At 43.3% G+C, this 27,001-nt stretch overlaps 1 protein-coding gene across 1 annotated transcript in view; it reads left to right on the forward strand.

Annotated features, from left to right (window-relative positions):
* Positions 1-27,001, forward strand: part of PDCD6 (programmed cell death 6) — an 85,213-nt gene that overhangs the window by 15,854 nt on the left and 42,358 nt on the right. Inside the window, exon 3 of the mRNA XM_077491883.1 lies at positions 13,130-13,174. Within this exon, the coding sequence (XP_077348009.1) occupies positions 13,130-13,174 (45 nt within the window). The remainder of the gene's footprint in view (positions 1-13,129; positions 13,175-27,001) is intronic.

Raw genomic sequence — 27,001 nt, forward strand, 5'->3', positions numbered from 1 at the left:
CCGCTGTCTGTCTGCTCGATACGCTGATCGAGCAGTCAGACAGCGGTGACTCGAGTATAAGCCGAGGGGGCACTTTCAGCCTCAAAAAAGAGGCTGAAAATCTCGGCTTATACTCGAGTATATACGGTATTTAGCGGTTTTCTTTACTTGATACGGTTCCATTAAACATGTTTTTATTTGCTGACAGGATATCCAGACGCATCTCTCCTTTCCTCTAGATGGTGTCATTGCTGTGCTCTCTTGGTGTCGCTTATAGGGCGGACCCCTTCGATATGGCTTCCCGGCCAGAGGAGGGGGCGGGGCATATGCGCGTTCATGCCCTCCCCTGTGGTCCCAGGTGCGAGCGGGGAGGTACCACCCGCCCCCCTGGGGGATTGTATCTGGCCAGCGGCATTCCGGGACCGCTTTGGACGTGGCGCCTCACTGCGCGGTTCGCGCGTGCGACGTGACGTGCCGACGTCACGCCGGTGCGACGAAGCTGTGCATCCTTCCGCCATGTTGGAAGGGTCACTTCCGGAACGCCGGGGGGACCACATCCGGTCGACCAAGATGGCGACCGGAATAATTAGACTGACAGACGGACGGGACCCCCTGATAAGGCATATAACCGATTCAGCTGGGATTGTAATTGAGCCAGCTGAATCAATTGGATACAAGGTATTTATACCTCACCTTCATGGACAGGTAACCCATCCCATCTGTGACAGGATACCAGACACACTGACATTGCGCTTAAGGGTAAGCTACTGGTCTGCCTTCACTGGCACTGTAACTTTTTACTTCTAATACAATTGGGTGGTTTTATAGCTCACTCGTTATTATTTTTATTTATTTGTAGACGAAAGTCTCCCCCTGTTTTTGCACGGTTCCTGAATAGAAAGGGGTGGGCCTGCGAAAATTCGCAAGCCCTCTTCTACTTGTTTTAATAACATTGCCCTTTTGGGCTCATTCAACACATGTGCACTTGCTGGAAGATTATATAGGCAATTACACATATAGCTTCACTATTTTATATAGTCCTTTCTGATCTGTGCTCACTGTGGCATGTGATATATTTGGCTTCTCTTTTTTTCCTTTCTCTTTTTTCTTCTTTTTTTTTTTTTTTTTTTTCTTTCTTTTTTCTCCTTTTTCCTCCACGGTTATGTTTCATTGTTTTTCACTATGTCGTTTTACTCACAGGTTCTTTCATTGGCTTTTTATGTGTTTTCACTTTTTTGCTTCACAGTGTGCTAACCTTTCCGGGAATTCATATATAAGTCTTCCTGTATTTATACACTATTCCGGTGGGGCCCGTGCTCTCTATAGACTGGATAGTACCCAATTAGTGTACCTTATACACTTATATATATGATCTCTGTATTGCCTTTATACTTTGTCCTACTGCAGGGTGTCGTCTCTGACCCTTGGCTGTCTACGTCTATATTCCCCTCCAATTTACACACAGGAGGTGGAATCAGGGATGTGATCCCTCGCAAGCCATCCCGTTTGTTGGACTCCGTTTCCCTGCCCTCCTTTGATGGTAGGACACAGCGACCAATACCAGCTAGATGAGCCTTGGCACATCAATGATTGATATGAGAGAGGTGTTTAAGTATATTCCTGTCTTTAAAAGAGGATCTCCACTGTGGATTATACAGGTATTTACCTATGATGTATAGTAACCGATATTTGTATAATATCACTATATCAGATATATACTCTGTTTATAGCAGGTTACCTCCAGTATATCACAATGTATAATGTATGGATATATATTTATGTTTGTCTTCTCTTTGACAATAGATAAACCTTCTGAAGAAGACCCCCGAGAGGGTCGAAACGCGTAAAGGATTATTTTTATCTATGTTTTATGTGTATACAGATATAATAGGGTTCATGTGATGTAATTTTTCTGTCTATACATGTACCATTATACATTTTATTCACCAAGTGGAGTTCAATTCTTGACCATTGTGTCACCCATCTAATCCTTTTTATCAATAAATACTTGTATTACAAACTATCCGCTTTATTTCAGTAGTTATTTCTACTGTGCATATACATCAGCCCTTACAGGTAATATATGCTGTTAAAAACCCCACTCAGGGGATATCTTTTTGTTTTTTTCATACACATTAGGGGTGACCAGCGCCCTCTGACCCTTTATTGGGGTGTTACTGCTCTTTCTTTTTTAAATACAAACGTGTTCCCTTTTAAGGTCCACATATTGGTATCCACCTCATGTTTTGTTGATTTATCGGTACAAGGTCCTTCATTGAATTCAACCATGTGGAGCCAGAACCCAATGGATAGAGGTTGCAGTTACTGCTTAATGACTTAATGCTGTTCAGGGGCTCTGGGCTTCAGCAAAATGGCAGCCTTGAGCAATGCTGGAGGAAATTTACAGCACGCACTAATTTTGGTAGCATAATTTATAAACCACCTGACCTCCCAAAAGATTTTTCTCAAATCGCCTTTCAGGACAACCCCGGAGAGAGTGTAGCTCCACCTTCTTATCAGGAAACACATGCCCACTTTAATAACACCTCCTTCCTCCATGGCTTCAGTTATTGTGTTTCCTCCATGGAGGAAGCATGTGCCTGAACCAGGGGAAAGCTACACTCTCTGCAGGGGAGTAAGGCTTACCTTAGTTATTGGTTGTCTTTTTTTTTTTTTTTTTTTTTTTTTTTTTTTTTTTTCTAGGCCCCCAGCAGCATCTCCAGTGGGAGAGGACTCCTGGAGCTCCTGGTCCTGCCATCTCACGGGAGTAAGGACCCTTGGAGTGCCGGGGTCGGGTGTCCGCTGGACTAGCGCAGGGAGGGCTCTGTCGCTGGCGGAGGTCGCTGCGGGTCAGCAGCGTGGCTCCGTTTTCGGTGTTGGGTCCCGGGCGGCGACAGCGTCGTTTACGGTGACGCGCGGGCGCTCTGAGTGGGCGTGGCGCCGTGGTTCAAGCGCCTGGAACGCAGGGATCATGGGGCGGGTCAGGTGACCGTGTGCTTCCGGCCGGCCCTGATGATGCGGTGGCCGGGAAAATTAAAAAAAAAATGGAGGAGCTGTTTGTGAATGCTGCCTTACTCAGCAATGGAGGAGTGTAAGCCAGCTATGGCGGAGACAGGCGCCCCCAAGCACCGGTCCAGCCCAGGTATGTAAGGTGCAGTGGCACCCTCTGCTTCACTATTGGGCTATGTCTTTGTCTGTTCCCCCCCCCCCCCCCTCTTGGGGGGCCTGTCGCTGCAGGTCAGAGGTGACTTCGCTCTGACCTTTTGCAGCCTAGTCCTGGGGTCTCACTAGTGGTCTGTTTGGTGGGTCTCTGCACTGGCTTGGTGTTAAGCAAACTGGTAGTTGAGAGCTTTTAGTGAGTTAAGCCTGCATGTCGTTTCAGGAAAAATCACTAGGAAAAGCTAAACCAGGTCAGAGAAAATGTCCTTCTTGCAAGACCCCCCTCAGAGATTCGTGGCAGAAGGCAATGTGCAGAGTTTGTATCAGAGAGTTGGTGGAAGAGGAAACATCCCAGCAGTATAAGGATTTGTTTTCTTCGGTTAAAGAGCTGACAAACTGAGTTCAGTCAGGTCCATCCTGATACAAAACCCTCCCGCACAGACCGAGCTTCAGAACTTGCCACCCAGCCCCAGGGCGTCGTCGTCCAGACAGGTGGAGACCGAGGATTCTGGAGACGAAGGGGGTAGTACTCTCATCTCCTTCAGGGATTCTGAGGAAGAGGAAGAAGATGGCAGGGGCTCTAAGTACAAGCTATCACTAGAGGAGGTAGATGACATCCTTAAAGCAATCTACACAACTCTAGAAATTCAAGAAGAAAAGGTACAGCTGTCAATTCATGACAAAATGTACCGGGGTTGGACAAAACAGAGTTTTTCCAGTCCACATGGTCCTCTCAGATTCGGTGAGAAAGGAGTGGAAGGACCCAGAAAAAGCCCCTTTCTTCTCTAAATCCCTCAAGAGAAGGTTTCCCTTCGAAGATAAAGACTCAGAGGTTTGGAACAAAAATCCCAGAGTCGATGCAGCTTTCTCGCAGGTATCCAGACGAACGGATCTAGCCTTTGAGGATCCTTAAAGACCCAATGGACAAAAAAAGCTGACTCCATCGTTAAGAAGGCTTGGGATGCTGCGTCAGTCAGTCTAAAGCCAGCTATGGCAGCTACGGTAGTGGCCAGGAACCTGGAATGCTGGGTAGAGAAACTGAAGAGCCATATTGAAGTGGGGACACCCCGCAAGGATCTCTTAGAGTCCTTTCCATTGATTCTGAATGCTGTCAAATGTATGGCAGATGCATCAGCAGAATCGGTCAAACTGGCCGCCAGGTCCTCGGCTCTTGTAAATTCAGCCAGGAGAGCAGTTTGGCTGAAAACATGGTCTGGAGACACGGCCTCTAAGGTCAAACTGTGTGGTCTGCCCTTCTCAGGTGACTTGCTCTTCGGCCCCGATTTAGAGTCAGTGCTGGATAGGACTGCCGATAAAAAGAGGGCTTTTCCAGCTAAGAAAAAGCAGGTTACCAAAAATTTTCGTGCTTTTCAGCAGTCCCATAAAGACCAGGATCGCAAGAGCAGATGGGGTTCGCAAAAGGGCAAAGGCAGGGGTGTAGTCCTCTTTAGATCTCCCCCAAGACCAAGTGACAATCTCTCCCCAGTGGGGGGGAGACTGTCAGCTTTTTCGCGAACAATGGGACAGGCTGTCTCCAAATCTGTTCGTGAAGAGCATTGTCGATCAGGGGTACAGGTTGGAATTTTCAGAACCACCCCGAGCAGGTTTTATGTGACAACATTGCCAAGGGATCAGGAGAAGGCCTCTGCAATTAAGCTTTTATTACAGGAGCTGATACAGCAAGAGGTTCTAATTCAAGTCCCAGTAAACCAGCAGGGCAGGGGTTTTTACTCCCATATTTTTCTGGTGAAAAAATTCTCAGGGAAATATCGTTTAATCCTGAATCTGAAAGTTCTGAATGGGTTTATTCGGTACAAGCATTTCAGGATGGATACAATTTTTTTTTTTTTCCCTCACAAAGTTGTTGACCCCAGAATGTTTCATGGCATCCCTGGATCTAAGGGATGCCTACCTTCATATACCCATTCATCAGGCATCGCAGCAGTTCCTGCGCCTGGCATTGAATGTGGGGAGTTCGGTGTGGCACCTCCAATTCAGGGCTCTGCCATTCGGACTCTCGTCCTCTCCCAGGGTCTTTACAAAGATTAACTTCAGGGGCTCCAGAGACTCTGCCATAAAGAGGATTTCAGTCGTCCCTTATCTGGACGACCTTTTGGTTTTTGCGGACTCCAGGGAGCAGGTCCTAGTCAATCTCCAGATGGCCCAGTCTCACCTCGAGGGCCTGGGGTGGCTTCTAAATCTAGAGAAGTCAACCCTGATCCCCTCACAGGAAATGAAATTTCTGGGGTATACGATAAACTCAATTCTCCAGAAAGTTTTCCTGCCGCAGGAAAAGTTGCAGCTAGCTGTACAGCGGATACAGAGCAACCAGGCAGTCTCCGTCAGGATGGCTATGGCAGTTCTGGGCCTGCTTACGGCAGCAATCCCGGCTGTTACAGTGGGCCAGGTTCCATTCCAGACCCCTTCAGAGGGAGGTTCTGTCAAGCTGGTCCTCTCAGGATCCTTTGGAAAAGCAGTTAAGAATCTCGTCAAGGACGAAAAGGGCTCTTTGGTGGTGGAGAGATCAGGCAAACCTCTCAAGGGGTCTGGTGTGGACTTTTCCCTTGGACAAGCGACTAACAGATGCAAGTGCCTGGGGCTGGGAGGCCCACCTGGATGGTCAGACATCTCAGGGGGTCTGGTCCAAGCAGGAAGCTCAAAGATCATCCAACTGGAGGGAGTTGAAGGCGATCTTTCTGGGTTTGGTGGCCTTTCAGCAGAATTTGAGAGGTCACCATGTCCAGGTGTTGTCAGACAACACAACAGCGGTTACCTACATAATGAAACAAGGGGAAACCAGGAGCAGGAGCTTGATGGAGTTGGCCAATCTGTTGTTAGCCTGGGCAGAGCAGAACACGGCCTCACTATCGGCGGTGCATCTGAAGGGCTCTCAGAATTTGTTTGCGGACCTCCTAAGCAGGCAGAAATTGCTAGAGGCAGAATGGAGCCTGAATCGGGAGGTGTTCCTGATGATTTCCGAGGCTTGGGGGGGGGGGGGTTCCGCAGGTAGACCTTTTTGCCAGCCAGCAGAACTCAAAGGTGGACAGATTCTTTTCTCTTCACTGAGGAGATGCAGCAATAGGGCTGGATGCATTTGCTCACCCCTGGCACTACCAGCTGTGCTACGCCTTTCCCCCCTTTCCTCTAATTCCACTAGTGTTGAGGAAATTCAGGGAAGAAGGGACGGACTTAATACTAGTCACTACTTTTTGGCCAAAAAAGACCTTGGTTCGCGGGTCTTTGAAACTTAGCCTCGAAGCCCCCCTGGAGGTTACCACACAGAAAAGATTTGTTATCCCAGGGGACAGTAAATCATGCAGAGGTGGAACTTCTACAGCTAACCGCCTGGTTTCTGAGGAGGACCTCTTAAAAGCCAAAGGGCTCTCAGATAAAGTAGTAAAGATCCTGCTATCTAGCAGGAAAGCAGTTACCCAGGCAATTTACATGAAGGTCTGGAAGAAATTCAACTCCTGGTGTAGTTCTAGAGAGCTCAAGGTCAAGAGCACGGTGTCCGTCTTGGAGTTTCTCCATGAAGGAATGGAGAAGGGTCTAGCAGCCAGCACCCTGAAGACTCAGGTGGCAGCCTTATCAGTTTTCTTTGAAAAGACTTTATCTAAAGACTTTAATTTATAGATCCTTTTTTTTTTTTTTTTTTTTTTTTTTTTTTTTTTTTTTTTTAGGGCTCTCGCTCGAAGTAGACCAGTAGCCCTTAAAGACTTTCCCAGTTTTGATTTGTCAACAGTTTTGCAGGGTCTCTCGGGAGCACCGTTTGAACCCTTACAAGAAGCTTCTTTACAGAAGATGGTTTTAAAAACCATCTTTTTGGTGGCCATCACCTCGGCCAGGAGGGTCAGCGAGCTCCAAGCCTTAGCTATTACAGAACCCTTCCTTAGAGTTTATCCGGACAGAGTAGTACTGAGGACGAATCCAGCATTCCTACCGAAAGTATCCTCAGCTTTTCATCGATCGCAGGAAATGGTGTTACCTACATTCTCTGCAACCCCAGCTAATGCAGGAGAGGACGTTTTTCACACATTGGATGTGAGAAGGTGCCTATTGCAGTTTCTGAAGATGACTAAAGACTTTAGAAGATCAAACGCCCTTTTTGTGATATTTTCTGGATCACGCAAGGGGGAGAAAGCTTCTAAGAGTACGCTGGGTAGGTGGCTTAAGCTGGCTATAACAGAAGCTTATAAAGCAAAAGGAGAAATACCTCCCTCAGGTATTGCCGCGCACTCTACTAGATCCACGGCAGTTTCCTGGGCTGAAAGGGCCGGTGCAACGCCTGAACAAATCTGCAAGGCTGCCACTTGGTCCAGTTATTCGACATTTCTCCGGCACTACCGGTTAGATCTACTGTCTGCGGCAGATCAGGCCTTCGGCAGGAAGTTACTGCAGGCAGTAGTCCTGCCCTAGGGTAAGTTTCTCGGTTATCCTCTCCGGGGCTTGTCCTGAAAGGCGATTTGAGAAAAACTGAGTTAGACTTACCGGTGACGGTATTTCTAAGAGCCTTTCAGGACAACCGTTACTTCCCTCCCTAGGTTATGCTTAGTAAATGTATTAAGTTCTACCATAGTGTTGTGCTTTCTGTGCTTTGTTTTTCAGTGTCGGAAGGCCACAATAACTGAAGCCATGGAGTAAGAGGAGGTGTTTTTAAAGTGGGCATGTGTTTCCTGATAAGAAGGTGGAGCTACACTCTCTCCGGGGGTTGTCCTGAAAGGCTCTTAGAAATACCGTCACCGGTAAGTCTAACTCGGATACATTTTTTTTTTATTTTTTTATATTTTTTTTTTTTCTCCCAGCAGCTGCTTTTAAAATAAGGACACTTGCCTGTCCAGGGCACCTGCAATGTTGGCACCTGAAGCCGACCCGTCTCTCAGGTGGAGGCACCGCCATCTTCAGTAAGCGAATCCGCTTCCTGGCTCCCTAATGTGCATGCATGGCCCCACTGGTCCCTGCTGTCTTCTGGGATATGTGGATTCTGAAAAGCAGAAGTTCCATTTTTGGGTGGAACTCCGCTTTAACTGTACTTCTGTCTCGGTCTGATTTCATGGTTTCTGACAGTAGGCGAAGGCCATGAATTCAGAAGATGCAGTCAATCCACTTGTTGCTAATATTTTTTTCATATTAGATGAACTGGATCACCGCAGGGATCAGTTCACAATGACGTTACAAACGCTCCGGAGTCATGCAGCTCACCTGGAATCTCCCACTGTGGTCTACGTTGCAGACCGACCCTGCTGCTGCTCCAGTCTCTGTGCAGGCACCCACCTCGCGTTTTTACCTCTAAGAGGTATGTCTGGTTCCGCTGCTCTTCCCCCAGGGTTTTGGGGGCGATCCAGTGCAATGCAGAGGGTTTCTGTCTAGTGTGTGTGTGTGTGTGTGTGTGTGTGTTATTTGTAACCTGGGGGACAGGTAGCAGTTACAAAGCTCCTTGGGTTGAGCAATTTCTCAGGCACAGATACCAAATCCAGAGGTGAAGTGACAAACAGTGCTGTTTATTTCTATTATATACAGGTGCTGTACAGTGTTCCAGAAAACAAAATAAAGGGCAAAGTAGCAAAACGCATATCCTAGCCATGTCACGGCTCTAACTATACAATCTGCAGGCCCTCACTGCCAGGATGAACAAGCCTAACGCTTGTCAGTCTCTACAAAAACTGCTTAACAGGTTTTACCAACCTTACTCTCTTCACAGACCAACTTTGTGTGTCCCGTAGGTTCCGCAGGCACATAGATACCTGGTGCATTGGGAGGGGTACGGTCCGGAGGAACGTTCTTGGGTCTCATACTCTGACGTACATGCCCTTGTCCTCCTCCTGTGATTTCTATAGACCCCCCCCCCCCCCAAGCCTGGTGGTCCTCCGAGGGGGAGGGATAGCTGAGAAGGGTGTACTGTCAGGGCTGGGCTCAGCCCTTCCTTCTCCGAGCTGGCCGCTCAGCTGCCGGCTAATTGCCAGCTCCCATTTCTCTCCACAGTTACTCGGCTGTTGATATCCTGCTTGTCAGTCCTGCCTACTTAAGCAGTCCAGTCCAAAGGCGCTCTGCCTTCGCCTTGGTCAACATCGCAAGAAACCTCACCTGCGTTCCTGTTTAGCCACTTGTTACTGGGCACTTAAACCCCCCCTCCTATCTAGACCAATATTCAGCTTTCAGCACTGATTCACTTTAAATGCCAATTGCGCGGTCATACAACACTGTACTAAAATTACATTTTTTATCTTTCAGGGAAAGAATCCATCACATCCCAGCTGTCAGAATGGAGCTCTGCCTTGTTTACTTAGACAGAGCTCCATTCAGCCTCTCTTCCTGATGATCAGCAGGCGTTGGACATCCATTAGCTGGCACCCGCTGATTTGCTCCTGCTGTGACTAGTCACAGCAAAAGCGGTGGGCCTCCTAGGCAGAAGTGCAGAATTACTCTATATCTATAAATAAATCTGCACCGCCCTATGGCAGTAAATCTGCTATAATTGTATAAAGAAACAAACCCCCAAGGGAACAGGACTATTAAAGTGACACAGAGCATTAGATACAAAAATTGTTACCATTTATTGAGTACAAAAATGAATTGCATATAAGACATACCGTATATACTCGAGTATAAGCCGAGATTTTCAGCCTCTTTTTTGAGGCTGAAAGTGCCCCCCTCGGCTTATACTCGAGTCATCGCTGTCTGCCCGCTCGATCAGCGTGTCGAGCAGACAGACAGCGGCCATTCTATGATTCAAAAGCCGCGCCTCCGGCTCCGCCTTCGCCTGTGATAGGCGGAACACTGAATTTCCCAGCAGCCTGTGTTCCGCCTATCACGGACGTCGTATCATCCTCGTCCGTAGTACGAGGATGATACGACGTCCGTGATAGGCGGAACACAGGCTGCTGGGAAATTCAGTGTTCCGCCTATCACAGGCGAAGGAGGAGGCGCGGCTTTTGAATTTTACAATGGCCGCCAACGAAGAGGGCACGGGACGGAGGCAAGGCAAGGCACGGGACGGGACGGGACGAAGGCAAGGCACGACACGGGACGGAGGCTCGGGACAAAGGCTCGGGACACAGGTAGGCTGGACACACACACACACACACACACGGATGGAGACACACACACACGGATGGATGGATGGATGGAGACACACACACACACAGGGATGGATGGATACACACACACACACACACAGGGATGGATGGATGGATGGAGACACACACACAGGGATGGATGGATGGATGGATGGAGACACACACACACAGGGATGGATGGATGGATGGAGACACACACACACAGGGATGGATGGATGGATGGACACACACACACACACAGGGATGGATGGACGGACACACAGGGATGGACGGACACACACACAGGGATGGACAGGCATGTCTCACCCTCGGCTTATACACGAGTCAATAAGTTTGCCAGTTTTTTTGGGGGTAAATTGGGGGCCTCGGCTTATATTCGGGTCGGCCTATACTCGAGTATATACGGTATATATAAATTCACAAGAATCATCACAATTTAATACATAAAAAAAAAATAAAAAAAATAAAAAATGTGGCTTGAAACAACATCCAACCAACAATCGTTTCAGACACCAGCCCTTCTTCAGTGTCTTTATAGACATACAAGCACACTAATAAACACCATATTTGTAAATACATTAATTGGTATACACATTGTCCAAACACATCAAAAACAGATCAGGTAGTAAAACACCATAAAAGGAAAAAACAAACTTGCATTAATAGCGAAAATCTAATAACCCCCCCAATCTAAAGGTATTGTATAGAGAAAACAATACTTGCCCAAATCTCTCTATGATCAATGGAACAAACCAATAGGATAAGATCCAATCGACAAAACAGTCAGTTATACTGGCTAAAGAGTGGGGCTAAGCGGCTGCACTGGCTACAAAAGAGGCCATCGCATCATTAGGACCAGCAATATCGGTGTATACATCAAACAAACCAATCAAATCATAGGCATAAAGGTGACCAATATACCTGTAGCATATAAGCATACACCTCCGCAATGCCACACGCCTGAACGTTCTACCCGTAGTCCACCGGGAAACAGCTGATCTGAAGTTAAATGCTGACCGGCTTTAATAGCAAAAACGAGCGCTCGCGCATGTGCGGAAGGATAGAGAACATGATTACATCATCACAGCGTTCTCCAGAAGTCACATGATTAGCTGATGCTCAGATGAGTGCCGGAAAGTCGCTGTCATGGCAACAGTAAACGATAATCCCTGCACAATACACAGAAAGGTGCACAATACACAGAAAGGTGCGCAATCAACCGGCACCTCTAGAAAATGCTCACAGGGAACTAGCACACTGTACAATACAAATGGCAAGACCTAAGGTCAACATCCAGCCCATGTGCTAGTTCCCTGTGAGTAATTTTGCTCACAGGGAACTAGCACATGGGCTGGATGTTGATCTTAGGTCTTGCTATTTGTATTGCTCGATGTACTGGATGTGCTAGTTCCCTGTGAGTAATTTCTAGTGGTGCCGGAAGATTGCGCACCTTTGTGTGTACTGTTGCCATGACAGTGGCTTTCCAGCACTCATCTCTGAGCGTCGGGTAGTCATGTGACTTCTAGAGAACGCTGCGATGATGTAATCGTGTTCTCTAGCCTTCTGTGTGAGCGCTCGTCTTTGCTATTAAAGCTGGTCAGCTGTTTCACGGCAGAATGCGGGTATACAGTTTTGGGCGTGTGGCATTGCGGAGGTGTATGCTTATATGCTAAAGTTAGCATAACTGACAGTTTTGTCGATTTTGGATCTTATCCTATTGGTTTGTTCTGTTGATCATAGAGCTTTGGGTAAGTATTGTTTTCTCTATATAATACGTTTTTATATTTGGGGTGTCCTCTATCTCTATCTCTATCTCTATCTCTATCTCTATCTCTATCTCTATCTCTATCTCTATCTCTATCTCTATCTCTATCTCTATCTCTATCTCTATCTCTATCTCTATCTCTATCTCTATCTCTATCTCTATCTCTATCTCTATCTCTATCTCTATCTCTATCTCTATCTCTATCTCTATCTCTATCTCTATCTCTATCTCTATCTCTATCTCTATCTCTATCTCTATCTCTATCTCTATCTCTATCTCTATCTCAGGGCCCTTGCCGGCGTTTTGAGTTATCTGTAGTTCTGTGGGACCTCAGACACAGCTATTAGATTTTCGGTATTAATGTAAGTTTTTTAGTGGTTTTTTTTTTTTTATTTTTCCTTTTGTATGGATGGTGTTTCTTTACTACTTGATCTGTTTTTGATTGTATGTTTGGACAATGTATTTAATATGTGCTGGGTTATTTTTTTTGTTTTTTTTTTTGTGTGCTTGTATGTCTATAAATCCCCCTGAAGAAGGGCTGGTGCCTGAAACGATCGTTGGGTTGGATGTTTCGAGCCACATTTTTATGTATTAAATTGTGATGATTCTTGTGAATTTATGTTTTTATATGTAATTAATTTTTGTACTCAAATGGTAAAAAGTGTTGTATTGAATTTTTGATATTTGGTGCTCTCTGTCACTTTAATAGCCCTGTTTCCTAGGGGGGTTTGTTTCTTTATACAACATATTTTTGGGATGTGGTGACTGATAACAGTTCCGTGTGTATTGGGGTTTTTCTTTAAATCTGCTATAAGGGCCTTCATTTAGTGGTTAATGTAAATGCATGTTCCTTACTAAAGAACATAATTTTTTTATAAAGTTGTTATGGGTAAAGTTCCACTTTAACTTTTGTGTGTTTGAGCTCATTGGCATTTCAGCTATAAAAAAAAAAAAAAAAAAAAAAAAACGTAAGCATTAACTTTTCAGTGTTTGGATTTATAGGATTGTTGCGTTTAACTTTGCACCCTACAAGCAATTATATGCACCAATATGTAATCTTGTTTTACATGCTCTAAATATCTAAATTATTGCTGACATTAACTCCTTCTCTCACGCCCCTTTTTTTTTTTTTCTCCCTCCTTTTCCCTCCCAGGTACATGGACACCTTTCAATCCTAGTACTGTTAGATCCATCATCGGTAAGTAATTAACAAAGCTGAACTCTAACCACACCACGAAATACAAAGTTGAAATGTATTACATGCCACAAGATCTGTAATTGTGTTTTCATCTCGTGTGTGTATGTATCTCTCTATATCTATATCTATATCTCTATCTATCTCTATCTATCTATATCTCTCCATATCTCTATTTTATTCCCTAATTCCCTAGGATCTCAGTTTTGGGGGTTCTAAGTGAATTTCTAGCAGAAAATACAAGGTTTATTTGTAAGCATCAAGTGTCAAAAAAAAGATTTAGTCTTTAAATGGTTAAACTGAGAACTTCTACACACTGAGTTGAATTCATTCAGAAGTGGAAACCTTGTATCTTTGATCTTTTCTTGGCAGACTGCCCAGAGAGGAGACAAGTTGCTTCACTGCTGTCTTCAGGCAACTTGCATTGACTTGTATTACAGAAGTAATTTGCAAGTCGCGCTGAATAGATCATCTGCCTTTTTTAACAGCACAATCGGCCGATGACGATTAAACACCAAATATCGGTCGACCTCTAATCCATATTGTAATTTAATGTTATGTTATTAAAAAATGACCTTTCCTTTTTAATCTGAAGCCGCTGTTATTTTCTGAAAATGCATAGGGTTGTTCTGTACAGTGTGTACTGACCACTACCCAGAAACATAACTTCGTGCTTGTGTGATTGGCTCACCAATTTTCCCAAGTCTGCCTAAGATGCAAGTCAGCTTTCAGGCATCCCCTGCAACAAATCTCATTTCTGGAGAGATGCTTTCAATATGAACAAGTCTAAAGGGATGCAGGCCCAGGAGATTTCCTAATTTAGTGTCCTACAGCTGCACATCTGACAGTTAATTATGAAACCGCTCCCATTAGACCCACTCAGTACAGAGACACAGAAACGCACATAGTTAGTCAGGTTGAAAAAAGACACAAGTCCATCCAGTTCAATCACAAAAAAATAAAAATATACCATCCCATATGCCCAATTCTATACCCACAGTTGATCCAGAGGAAGGTGAAAAACCCCAGCAAAGCATGATCCAACTTGCTAAAGCAGAGGAAAAAAATTCCTTGGCGATCCCCCCCCCCCCCCCCTGAGAGGCAATCTGATTTTTCGCTGGATCAACTAGACCGATAAATGTCAGTACCCAGTTATATTATTTACATTTAGGAAATAATCCAGGCCTTTCTTAAAGCAATATACGGAGCTGCCCAGAACCACCTCTGCATGCGCCATAGACAGCTGCGCGCAGGCACACTGGGTAAGCCGCAGATCGCGGCGATATGCTGCGAGTGTCTGCTCCCGTGGGAGTGACGTCATCGCTGCTCCCGCAGCGCCGGAGCAGCGAGACCCACCAAGAAGATGGACGCTCGGAACTACAGGGGACAGCAGTGACTTTGCTGGCTCCTGTGTCAGGTAAGTGAGACATAATGGACTACTATGCGATGCATAGTAGTCCATTATGCTTTACCTTTGCAGGGAATCAAACCCATCGGGGGTTTACTTCCTCTTTAATTGCTTGGAGTCCCTAAAATGGCCTGATTTGTGCAAATTATACAGCACAGTGGGGGTATTTACTAAAGGCCTATCCACTTTGCACTACAAGTGCACTTGTAGAAAGTGATTTGCCTTTTTAGTAAATACCCCTCATTGCCACTGTAACTACACCAACTTAATAAAAAAACTGGTATTGAGCATTGAAAGAAGCCACACATTGAGTATAGAACATTTTACTCCAAGCAGATTCACATGTGCTTTTTATAAAAGTGTTTTTTTTGTTTTGTTTTTTAACAAACCAACATCTTAGGCTATATACTGTTAAGCATACATGTTCTATGCTTTTTTTTTTTTTTTTTTTTTTTTTTTTTTTTTTGTGGCTAAACAGGCATGCTTAAAACCAGAACATACACATCCCCAACACAGGAACTTACAAAGTTCAACTTTGCTAAAGTGAAGGCCATATGAGACATTAATATGTCAACTCTGTTGATTTTTGCCTTCATCAGATGGGATGATTTCACCCCTGTAAAAGCCAAATTTTGAAGATGCACATGAATTGGAACTCAAAATTTGCATTTCCCACATAGTAAGGTTGAATAAAGACACCAGTCCATCCAGTTCAACCTGAGTGTCTACAATTGTCCCTATCCCTGTACATTGCACATTCACATCGGTCCCTACCCTCAAAGATCCAACAATCCAAGGTCCCCATTCATACACTAGGGCCAATTAACTTACCTGCATGTCTTTGGAGTGTGGGAGGAAACCGGAGTACCTGGAGGAAACCCACGCAGGCACAGGGAGAACATGCAAACTCCAGGCAGGTAGTGTCGTGGTTTGGATTCAAAACGGCGACCCTTTTTACTACAAGGTGAGAGTGCTAACCACTACACCACTGTGCCACCCTCATGATCCCATGCCTAAAATTTTTGCATTTTACCTACATCTATTTTGCTAAAGCCACAAAACAGTGTGTTTAAAATGTGCTATCTACCATTATGGGATCTCAATGTATGCGTTTTGTGGGGGCAACCCCTTCCTCCAAACTAAAGTGAGAGGAAGGAGTTTCACTCTCGAAATGCGTCCATTGATCCCCCATGATGGGAGCTAGCACATGTTTGACACACTGGTCCTTATTTCAGAAAGGACAATCCAAAAGTGGTTTTTAAGGCCCAGTGTGTCAACATGTGCTAGCTCCGATCATGGGGGCTCAATGGACATGTTTCAGGGGTGCAACCCCTTCCTCTCACTTACTTTAGTTTGGAGGAAGGGGTTGCACCCACAAAACACGTAGATTGCTATCCCATGATGGCAGATAGCACATGTTGACACAATGTGTGCATCTTCAAAATTTGGCTTGCAATTCACTTAAAACTTAAACATACAACAGTAACGACAAAATTTTACATGTGCTCTGGTCTCAGACACTGACCTGTTGTCGACACTATTTAGACCACTTCCTGAACCTCTGCATCTACATCCTCAGGTTGTGTGGCGAGTTCCCCTTCTTCAGGAGATGTGGGGTTACTGGTGTCCTCAGATGTCTTGATTCTTTTCTCCCCTATGTGAATACAAAAAATGGTATACTTAGTAGACAGATATTTCCAATTGTCTGTTTTGGCAGAGTTCCAAGATGAAGACATGATGTGTTTTTTTTTTTTTTTTTTTTTTTTTTTTTTTTTTTTCCGCCTTTCAAAAGATGGAATATTTTTTTTTGTGCAAGTTTCACACATGGAGAGACCCCTAGTATCCACTGGAGCACCTGCGTGGGACACCATAAAAAGGTTATTGCGGTGTCTCACACTAGTGCTCCTGCGTCCAGATGTGTAAACAGCTGCTGAGTGTCTTCTCCTTACACTGAATCAAGTTGTCATTTCATTATAGTTTCAAACAAATCTAAAGAATGTAATATTCTTTTAATAGGCATGAACAAATGTAGTTAATCTGCCAAAAACTTTGTATTAGTGGTCGAACAATGTTTAATGCGAACGATTACTGTGCCCACAGACCCGAACTTGGCATTTTAAAGTGTACAACAGTAAAGAAAAGCTCATGGACCAGCACGAAAGTAATAATAGGAACACACCACAAATCCTTTTTTTATTTTATTTTTTGCAGTACTTTCCTGATCCTGCTCAATTTCAGGTCTGACCAGTGTTTCCTCAATTTGCTCCTTTGGATTGTCGTATTCCAAAAGTCCTGTGCAGACTTCTCACAACCTTAGTCATGATCTTGGCCTTTCTCACATTTGGGTTTCTGTACGGTCCATGATCCCCCCCATCATAGTCTGTCCTCTTCAAGATGTCCACCATCTCTTCAAAGGACATATTTGAGGCCTTATATCTCCTCCTTGATTTGGACTTGCCTTGCTCCGGGTTTTCCTTGTCGTTGCTGCTCTCTGCACCTGCTGTGTCTCTGCCAGGTGCTCTCCCTCTGTCTCGAAAGGGAAGAGGCGGGGAATACACTATAATGGACAGGAGTTTGCCGCATGTGCAGTGTAGTTAAAGCTTAACACATGGGCGACTTATGTACAATCTGTAGGTGGAGAACGGAGGATCGTTAGCGACGATCAAACGAAGGTACCATTGGAACTTGGGGCATCAGTAGTTAGTGGCCTATACTGCTTATTAGAGGTCGACCGATATGGGTTTTTCTCTGGCCGATGCCGATATTTAGAAATAATGGTGGCCGATATATGATGCCGTTTTTTTTTATTTATTTTTTTTTTTTTTTCCCCCTTGATCTCATAAAATCTAACACACCTTTCCCACTGGGACATTTTTCAGGCGCTTTTGGGCTAAAAATAGCGCCTGTAAAGTACCTGCAAAAATGGCTCCCCTGCAGTCTGTGTGAAAGACAGAGTGCTTTCACACTGAGTGCCCGTTCACACAGGGGCGACACGACTTGCAGCGCGACTCACAGACGCGACCTGCACACGACTTCAGCAGCGACTTGCAAAACGACGACTGTATAGAAGTCAATGCAAGTCTCCTGAAGTTGCCCCAAAAATAGTACAGGAACCTTTTTCTAAGTCGGAGCGACTTGAGTCGCTCCTATTAGAACGGTTCCATAGTACAGAACGGAGCGCGACTTGTCAGGCGACTAAGTCGCCTGACAAGTCGCGATAGTGTGAACGGGCACTAAGGCGATGCGCTGGCAGGATCTTAAAAAAAGTCCTGCAAGCAGCACGTTTGGAGTGGTGTATACCGCTCCTCCACCACTCCTGCCCATTGATATGTATGGGCACCACTGCCGAAGCGCATGCAATGCGATTTGGCAGCGGTGCTTCATGGGCGCATTTAACCTCTTCCTCGGCCGCTAGCTGGGTTTTATGTGCCCCACTAGCAGCCAAATAATGCCGCTAAAATGATGGTAAAGAGCCGCTAAAACTTGCAGCGTTTTACCATCAATGCCTGCCCGCTCCAGTGTGAAAGTGGCCTTCATAAGTGATACAGAAAATGTCTTACATTTAAACATTTATTAAACAAAACAAACCTCCAATCAGTTTAAAAAAAAAAAAAACGGTAGTCAGAACTTTTGGACGAAAAAAAAATGGGCTAACTTTACTGTTTTTAATTTTTTTTTTTTTTTTTTTTTTTTTAATAGTGTATTTTTTTCCCCCCAAAAAATGCAGTTGAAAGACCTCTGCGCAAATACCGTGTGACATGAAATATTGCAACAACTGCTATTTTATTCCCTAGGATCTCTGCTAAAAAAATATATATATAATTTTTGGGGGGTCTAAGTGATTTTCTGGCAGAAAATACTGTATTTTTACTTGTAAGCAACAAGTGTCAGAAAAGATTTAGTCTTTAAATGGTTAAACTGAGAACTTCTACACACTGAGATGATTTCATTCATTCAAATGTGAACATTGTATCTTTTTTTTTTTTTTTCTATTCTTGGCAGCCTGCCCAGAGAGGAGGAAAGTCGTTTCTATGACGACTCAGGCAACTTACACTGACTTCTATTACAGAAGTCTTTCCAAGTCCGCTGTTCTAAATCGGCCTTTTTATCAGCACAATCGGCTAATGCCGATTAATTAAAAAACGGCAAATATCGGTCGACCTCTACTGCTTATATATTATAGTTTGAGGCCTATATAATGAGAGTTTAGCCTGACATTGGGGTTTGTCCTGTGTTGTGTCTTACAAATAAAATGGTGGATAAATTCACAGCCCCTGGCTTTCTGCCCAACTTCATAGACCAGTACAGGGATCTGCCATGTCTCTGGCAAGCCCAATGCGGGGACTATTCGAACAAGCGAGTAAGGCAGTGCTGGATAAACTGTTGGAATTGGTGAAGCCTGTGTATCCCACGGCAGACATCAACTATTTGAAGGTGAAAATTGGTAGCTTGAGGAGCACATATAATAGGGAGTGCAAGAAAGTCCAGGATTCCCAGAGCAGCAGCAGATGACTTGTATGTCCCCATGCTGTGGTACTACGACAGACTGCATTTTTTGTCCGACCAGACAGAACCCAGGCCATCGCTATCAACCCTTCCTTCCACATCAGCTGAGGCTCCTGAGGTCCAACCTGGGCCTTCCACCCAGAAAGATAATGTGGAGGAGCCCAGCTTGACCCAGGTATAGCATTGTTGAAGATTTTTCTCGTCAAAAATTAAATGATGTTGATCATTAATTTCTGCTTTAAAAAAGTGGCTTACATATCAATAGACCGTAGTAGCCAAAAATACTTGGGACAAGAATGAAAAATGCTGGGTTCAGAATGAGTCTTTTCGATTTGTTAACATTCAATTTGCAACAGGCCTGAGCCCCAACTTGTGTGTGACTGACCAGAAACCTAAAACGATGTACCATTTTCATACACCAGAAAGTCTCAGCCAGGAGGAGGCCAAGGCAAGCAGCTTGACGGAATCCCAGGTTCCTCCCCCTGGAGGAGTCCACGGCTGTTTTCCTAAAACGGGCTACTGCAGCAATTACCAAAATTCCTGGTGTACACGAGACATTTAGATGTGTCCCTACCAGCAAACTAGAAAAGATGGAGGACTCTATATATTATATATGTCTTGTGCACGTACATAAATGTGTCGCGCTATGTATTGCTAACTAACTGCGATGCAACCTTCTAATATTATAAACTTGTTATGAAAATTATTCCCCATAAGGCGCTAATCAATAAGGTTACAAATCCATATATGAATATACATGAAAATAAAAATTGAATAATAATCACGTGAAATGCATATATATCCAGTGCCTGATGATCTAGTGTGTGTGTGTGTGTGTGTGTGTGTGTGTGTGTGTGTGTATATATATATATATATATATATATATATATATATATATATATATATATATATATATGTATATGTGTGTGTGTGTGTGTGTGTGTGTATGTATAATGTATATATATATTTTTTTTTTTTCTCTAATATCCAATAATAAAGTACTCAGTGAATGAAATCAATAAGATGCCATAAAAAATTTAAATTCGAATGAACACAAAAGCAAACAGTCCTTCTTTAAAGTGCCCAGTGACTTTGTGCAAAATTGTGCTCTCCTCCCCGTCAGGTGTGCCCCCACCTTTTTTAAGGGCTTAAATTTTAAGCCTGAATTGATTAGTATCAGCCGGGGGATCTTTATGCTTTCTTTTATTCCTGTAGTGGCTGCCATAGACACCCCTTATTGCAAGCCTCCTCCACACTTTGGCTGTACACCTTGCTCCAACAAACCTCCTCCAAGCCTCCTCACATATCCCATAGGGAGAGTAATAAAGGCACACAATAGTGTAATACCGTTTGAGTAATATTTATTCACTTTAAAACCTATAATCCATCAAACTTACATTTAAATAAATAAAAAACTGTTGTATAAGGTGCTGTAGTGGTAAGGGGGGGGGGGGGGGTAGGGTCACCTGTTCTTGAATCTGCGGCCCCGGTGGTGTTGCGTTCAGATGCTCCTACACAGTCTCCCCGCGCTACCTCCTTCTATCTGTGTGTCGGGCAGTCAAAATCCGACCGGTTTCATCACTATCCTCGTGACTTCCTCTGGGATATCTGACTGGCTGACATGTAGCATTACTTTATATTGCGTCGTCCGCCGCAATTTTCCCGTAGCTTCGGTATAGTCTTCTATTGTAAAGCTGATAGCCTCCATTTTGCCTTAGTTCATTTGTTTTGTTAGCACTATGCCGACGTTCAGATATATTTCTATTAGGTGGCTTCTTAATCCACAGCATCTGGTGTTTAAAAGAATTATGCATTACATGTCCTTAAACATCATATGCCTACTATTATGTTGCTGCATATAATAGACCAGTAATGGCAAACCTTGGCACCCCAGATGTTTTGGAACTACATTTTCCATGATGCTCAACTACACTACAGCGTGCATGAGAATCATGGCAAATGTAGTTCCAAAACATCTGGGGTGCCAAGGTTCGCCATCACTGTAATAGACTATAAACGGCTTTATATTGCCACCGATTTCCTGATCTTTAGCGGTGACAGAGACCCCTACTGGGAGAAAATGATAGCAATTGTGATTAGCATTTTATTGTAATGGATAGCTAGAGATCTCCTTTCTATGATGTTGTCGCATGTCATTATCCAAATACAATTAAACCGAAATCAAAATCTAGTGGAATTAATCCTCTTTAGCTTGCAAAATTATTAAATGTGTATTATAGCCTATCTTGCAATGTTCTTAGTGTACTTAAAAGATCCCTTTATACATACATCCTTGTTGCGATAATGGAAGTATGGTGAAACTAAAAAATGTAAAAAAAAATATATTTTTTTTAACTCCCTAAAATAAAATTTTAAAATTTAGAAATTAGCCAGGAAGCAACTCAAGTCAAATTCCTTATTTAGTCCTCTGGGGCCTGGCTATCCAATTCATACACCCACCACGATGGGGGGGGATAGTGGCATGGAATAAGGAACAGTACAAAACAGTTGTGAATGATTTATTAAATGATACAGAGACATATAAAATATTGAAAGGTGACCCCACTATACAATATAAGAAGGGACTTAAAACATTAGTGAAAGAAGGCAAAGCAAAAGGATTTATCAATGATAAGGAAGAAAAATATCTGATTCCCGAGACGTGCAGAATCCCTGTGATGTATGTGGTCCCAAAAATACATAAAAAAATTTTACACTCACCAGGACATCCCATTATAAATGGTATTATATAGTTACATAGTAAGGTTTAATAAAAGCACCAGTCCACCCAGTTCAACCTAAGTGTCTGTCTACAATTGTCCCTATCGCATCGGTCCCTACCCTAATGTGCATTAATGTGCCCTAATGCGTTGTCCTCTAGGTTGGGACATTATATAGACTGCCACCTTCAGCCTTTGGTATGTAACACCAACTAGACATGGCTAAATGGGAGGAAGAAGAAGTACTTTGCAATGCACCCAGCCAACTAAAAATGTACAACCGATTTTATTGATCTGATCATTATCTGGGAGGGGCATGAGGATGATTTCAACATATTTTAGAATAAGATGAATCGGAACAATAAAACCATTGAATTGAACTTGGAAGTCGCATGAAGACACATTTTCTTGATCTGGAAATCACAAAGGACAACAAACAACTAATCACTAAAACGTACTTTAAAATCACTGATAGGAACGCATACATACCACACACCAGTTGCCACCATAAACCCTGGTTGATTGATGTCCCTCGGGGACAGTTTTCAAGGATAAAAAGGAACTGCACATCCAGTAGTGACTATGAGTCGGTCATTACAACTGGCGGACAAATTTATTGCAAAGAGTTACGATAGTGATTTTATTACTAGTAGAAGAAAGGAAGTTGGAAGTATGGAAAGGGACTCATTGCTAGTTGAGAAACATCACAAAATAAAGAACAACCACCTGCTATAATCTTGGACTACAATGTGCAATATAAACAGGTAGAGAAAATAATAGAAAAATATTGGAATGTGTTGATATATGATGACATCTTGAAACCATTGATTCCAGAAAAACCAAGATTTCTCTACAAGCGAGCGACTAACTTGAGAGATTTGTTGGTTAAAAATGTAATGGAACCACCTATAACCAGCACTATAACACTGTTCGACAGGAAAGGTTTTTATGCATGTGGCAGATGCTATAGCTGCAAGGCAGCCAAGAATATGAAGGGGAAAAAAAGAAAAATTCACCAATGGACATAATGGTAAAGAATATGTATTGAGGGATTTCACAACATGCAACACGAAGGGCACAGTGTACACCCTACAATGCCCATGTGGCATGATTTATGTGGGAAGAACCAAAAGAGAAATGCACGTGAGAATTAAAGAACATGTTTATCATATAACAAAAGGAGGACTATGTATACCAGCATTTCAAAACGATTCATAAAAAAAGACGCATCAGGTTTGCTCTTCTGGGGCCTAGAAAAATACAAAAAACAATGGAGGGGAAGCCACTGCGTCAGACGCTCAGAGAATCGTGGTGAGTGTATGAATTGGGTAGCCTGGCACCCAGAGGACTAAATAAGGAATTTGACTTGAGTTGCTTCCTGGCTAATTTCAAATTTTTAATTTTAGGGGTTGTTTTTTTTTTTTTTTTAGTTTCACCATACTTCTTGATATTTTTGGGTTGCGATTTAGTGACTTCAGGTCATCCATTATCGCAATGAGGATGTATGTATCAAGATCTTTTAACCACTTCCTGCCTGGCCTATAGCAGAATGACGGGCGGGGGTTTTCGTTATCCCGACTGGGCGTCATATGACGACCTTCAGGATAACATGCCGCCGCGTGCCCTTGGGGGCGCGCATCGCGGCGATCGGTGGAGCGTCAGTCAGTCTCCGGCGGAGGCTCTTTACCACGTGATCAGCTGTGTCCAATCATGGCTGATCACTATGTCAACAGGAAAAGCCGGTGATTTGCTTTTCTTCACTCTTGTCTGACAGACGCAAGTAGAGGAGGGCCGATCGGCGGCTCTGCACTGATTGTTTATCAGCGCCGCCCCCCCTCAGATGCCCACACTGGACCACCAGGGACTCCACTAGGACCACCAGGGAAGTGGGCAACGTGGATGGCCAGGTATGTACCCCCTTGCCATCCACATTTGCAAATGATGCCCAATCTGTGCCAGTCAGTGCCCACAAATGGGCACTGACTGGCACCATCATGTACCTGGCAATGCCACCAATCAGTGTCATCTTTGCCACCCATCAATGCCCATCCATTCCACCTATCCGTGCCGCCTCATAAATACCACCTCATTGGTGGCCATCAGTGCCGCCTTATCAGTGCCTGTCATTGAAGAAGAAAACATACTTATTTACAAAATATTTTAACAGAAACAAAGAAACTATTTTTTTTTCAATATTTTCGTTTTTGTTTTTTTTTGTTGCACAACAAAACGCAGATGTGATAAAATACCATCAAAATAAAGCTATTTGTGGGAACAAAATTATAAAAATTCTGTTTGGGTACAGTGTAGCATGACTGCGCAATTGTCATTAAAAATGAATGAAAGTTGAAAATTTGGTCTGGGCAGGAAGTTGTCTAAGTGCCTGATATTGAAGTGGTTAAGCACACTAAAAATATTGCAAGATGGGCTATAATACACATTTAATAATTTTGCAAGCTAAAGAGAGGGTTAATTCCACTCGATTTTGATTTTGGTTTAATTGTATTTGGATAATGACATGCGATAACACCATAGAAAGGAGATCTCTAGATAGCAATTGTGATTAGCATTTTATTGTAATAGATATCATTTTCTCCCACTAGGGGTCTCTGTCACCGCTAAAGATCAGGAAATAGGTGCCAATATAAGATGTTTATAGTCTATTATATGCAGCAACATAATAGTAGGCATATGATGATTAAGGCGATGTATTGCATAATTGTTTTAAACACCAAAACACTGTGGATTAAGATGTCACCTAATAGAAATATATCCGAACGCCGTCATAGTGCTAACAAAACAAATGGACTAAGGCAAAATGGTGGCGATTGGCTTGATAATAGAAGAATATAGTGAGGCTACAGGAAAATGGTGGCGTCCACCGCAATATAAAGTAATGCTACATGTTAGCCAGTCAGATATCCCAGAGGAAGTCACGAGGATAGTGACGAAACCGGTCAGATTTTGACTGCCTGCCTGATGCACAGAAAGAAGGAGGTAGTGCGGGGAGGCGCTGTAGGAGCATCTGAACGCAACACCACCGGGGATGCAGATCCGGGAACGGGTGACCCCCCCCCCACTACAGCACTATAAGCACCTTTTTATACAGCGTTTTTTTTTTTTTATTATTTAAATGAGTTTGATGGATTATATGTTTTTAAAGTGAATAAATATTACTCTAGCGGTATTACACTTTTGTGTGCCTTTATTACTCCCCCTGTGGGATATGTGAGGAGGCTTGGAGGAGATTTCTTGGAACAAGGTGTACAGCCAGTGTGGAGGAGGCTTGCAGTGAGAGCTGTCTATAAGCAGCCACTACAGGAATAAAAGAGCATCAAGATCCCCCGGCTGATACTAATAAATTCAGGCTTAAAATTTAAGCACACCTGACGGGGGAGGAGAGCACGATTTTGCACAAAGTCACTGGGCACTTTAAAGAAGGACTGTTTGCTTTTATGTTCGTTCCCATTTTAATTTTTTATGGACTTGATGGCATCCTATTGATTTCGTTTATGCTATATTCACTGAGCACAAGCACTTTTTATTATTGAAAATTGGATATATATATATATATCTCTATCATCAGGCACTGGATATATATGCATTTTACGTGATTATATATTGGATTTTTTATTTTCATGTATCTGTATGTATATTCATATATGGATATGTAACCTTATTGATTAGCACCTTTATGGGGATAGGAATATTTTCATAACAAGTTTTATATTAGAAGGTTGCATCACAGTTCGTTACGCTGCAATACATAGCGCAACACATTTATGCATGTCTGTGCATGTGCACAAGATGTATATAATAATATATAGAGTTTTTCATTTGATCACATTGTTGGAAGGTGTGAGAAGTGTCAGTTGCTGTCACCATCCATAAAATTTAGGTATTTCGTTTTAGTTTATAGCAGCGCACAAGGTTCCACTTATCTTTTTGTAGAAAAGATGGTGGGTCAACGCACGATATGTGAAGAAATTATTCTGAAGGCCCTGAACAAGGGGATGAGGGGTGAACTCGTGCCTCAAACACACCTGTGTGAGTTTGACCAAGCTCCTCCAGCAACACCACAGCCACCCTGTTGAGAGTGATGGCCTGAGTTTGGTGCAATCTGACGAAAAAACGCAGGCTGAGTTAAGACCACAGCCTCGGGACATATGTCATCTGCTGCTGCTCACGATCTCTAGGAGTCCTGGACCGTATTGTGCTCCTTATTAAATGGACTCCTCAGGTTACCAATTTTGACAGTCAAATAATTGATGTCTGCCCTGGGGTGCAAAGGCTTCCCCAATTCCAACTGTTTCTCAAGTGTTACCTTCCTCTTTATTTTGTTATGACCTTGTGCTCCCTATTAATTTTTTTTTTTTTTTTTTTTGGTTTTTGCCAAATGGCTATATGTTTTTTTTACTTTAAAAAGGACCGTGTTGTGTTTTTATTTTTTTGTTTTTTTTGTGAGTAGGCAGGTACATTTCAAAAATACAATGTCAAATTAATAAGGGACACCAACATAGTTGTATCTTTTTGAGGTTAAAAGATACAACATAATAATGGTGTTGTGGTAACTTGACACACAACAAAAATAAAAATTTAGTCTGGAGATCACGAGAAAAACAAAAAAAATATTTATGAGATCACTAGAAATAATAAAAAATGTTTGTCAGAACTCTGTGAATATCCGCAGCAAAGCAACTTCATTATTATAGCATTATAAAAAAAGAAGAGAATGCGCTGCATTAAGAGATTTCATAATTTGCCGCATGACCAATGTAATATCTCCATTATGAACGCTAGTCTTACAAGAGAGAGTGCTGAGTGCTTCTTGCTCATACTTGATTCCGAGCATGCGTGAACTTTTGTGAGACGGACTTATGTATACACAATCGGAAAGTCCAACAAAGTTTTGTTGTTGGAAAATTTGAGAACCTGCTAGCCAACATTTGTTGGCAGAAAGTCCGACAACAAATGTTCAATGAAGCATACATACAATCTGACTTTCAGCTAATAAGCTCACAGCCAAGATGTCTCATCGGAAAATCCGACCGTGTACGCGGCATAAGACTTGCATAGTGAGTAGGCCTCTGGTTGGGGTGAGGCTAGCCTAGAATAAAACATTTGGGCACTGTTGCAGAGAGCTCTGCCAAGTCCAGAGCCATAACTGCTTCTTGGGTGACCCAGTCTTTAAGGACT

This window comes from Lithobates pipiens, unplaced genomic scaffold (genome assembly GCF_037356315.1).
Source record: "Lithobates pipiens isolate NorthernLeopardFrog02 unplaced genomic scaffold, aLitPip1_a1.2 Scaffold_19, whole genome shotgun sequence".
Lineage (NCBI taxonomy): Eukaryota > Metazoa > Chordata > Amphibia > Anura > Ranidae > Lithobates > Lithobates pipiens.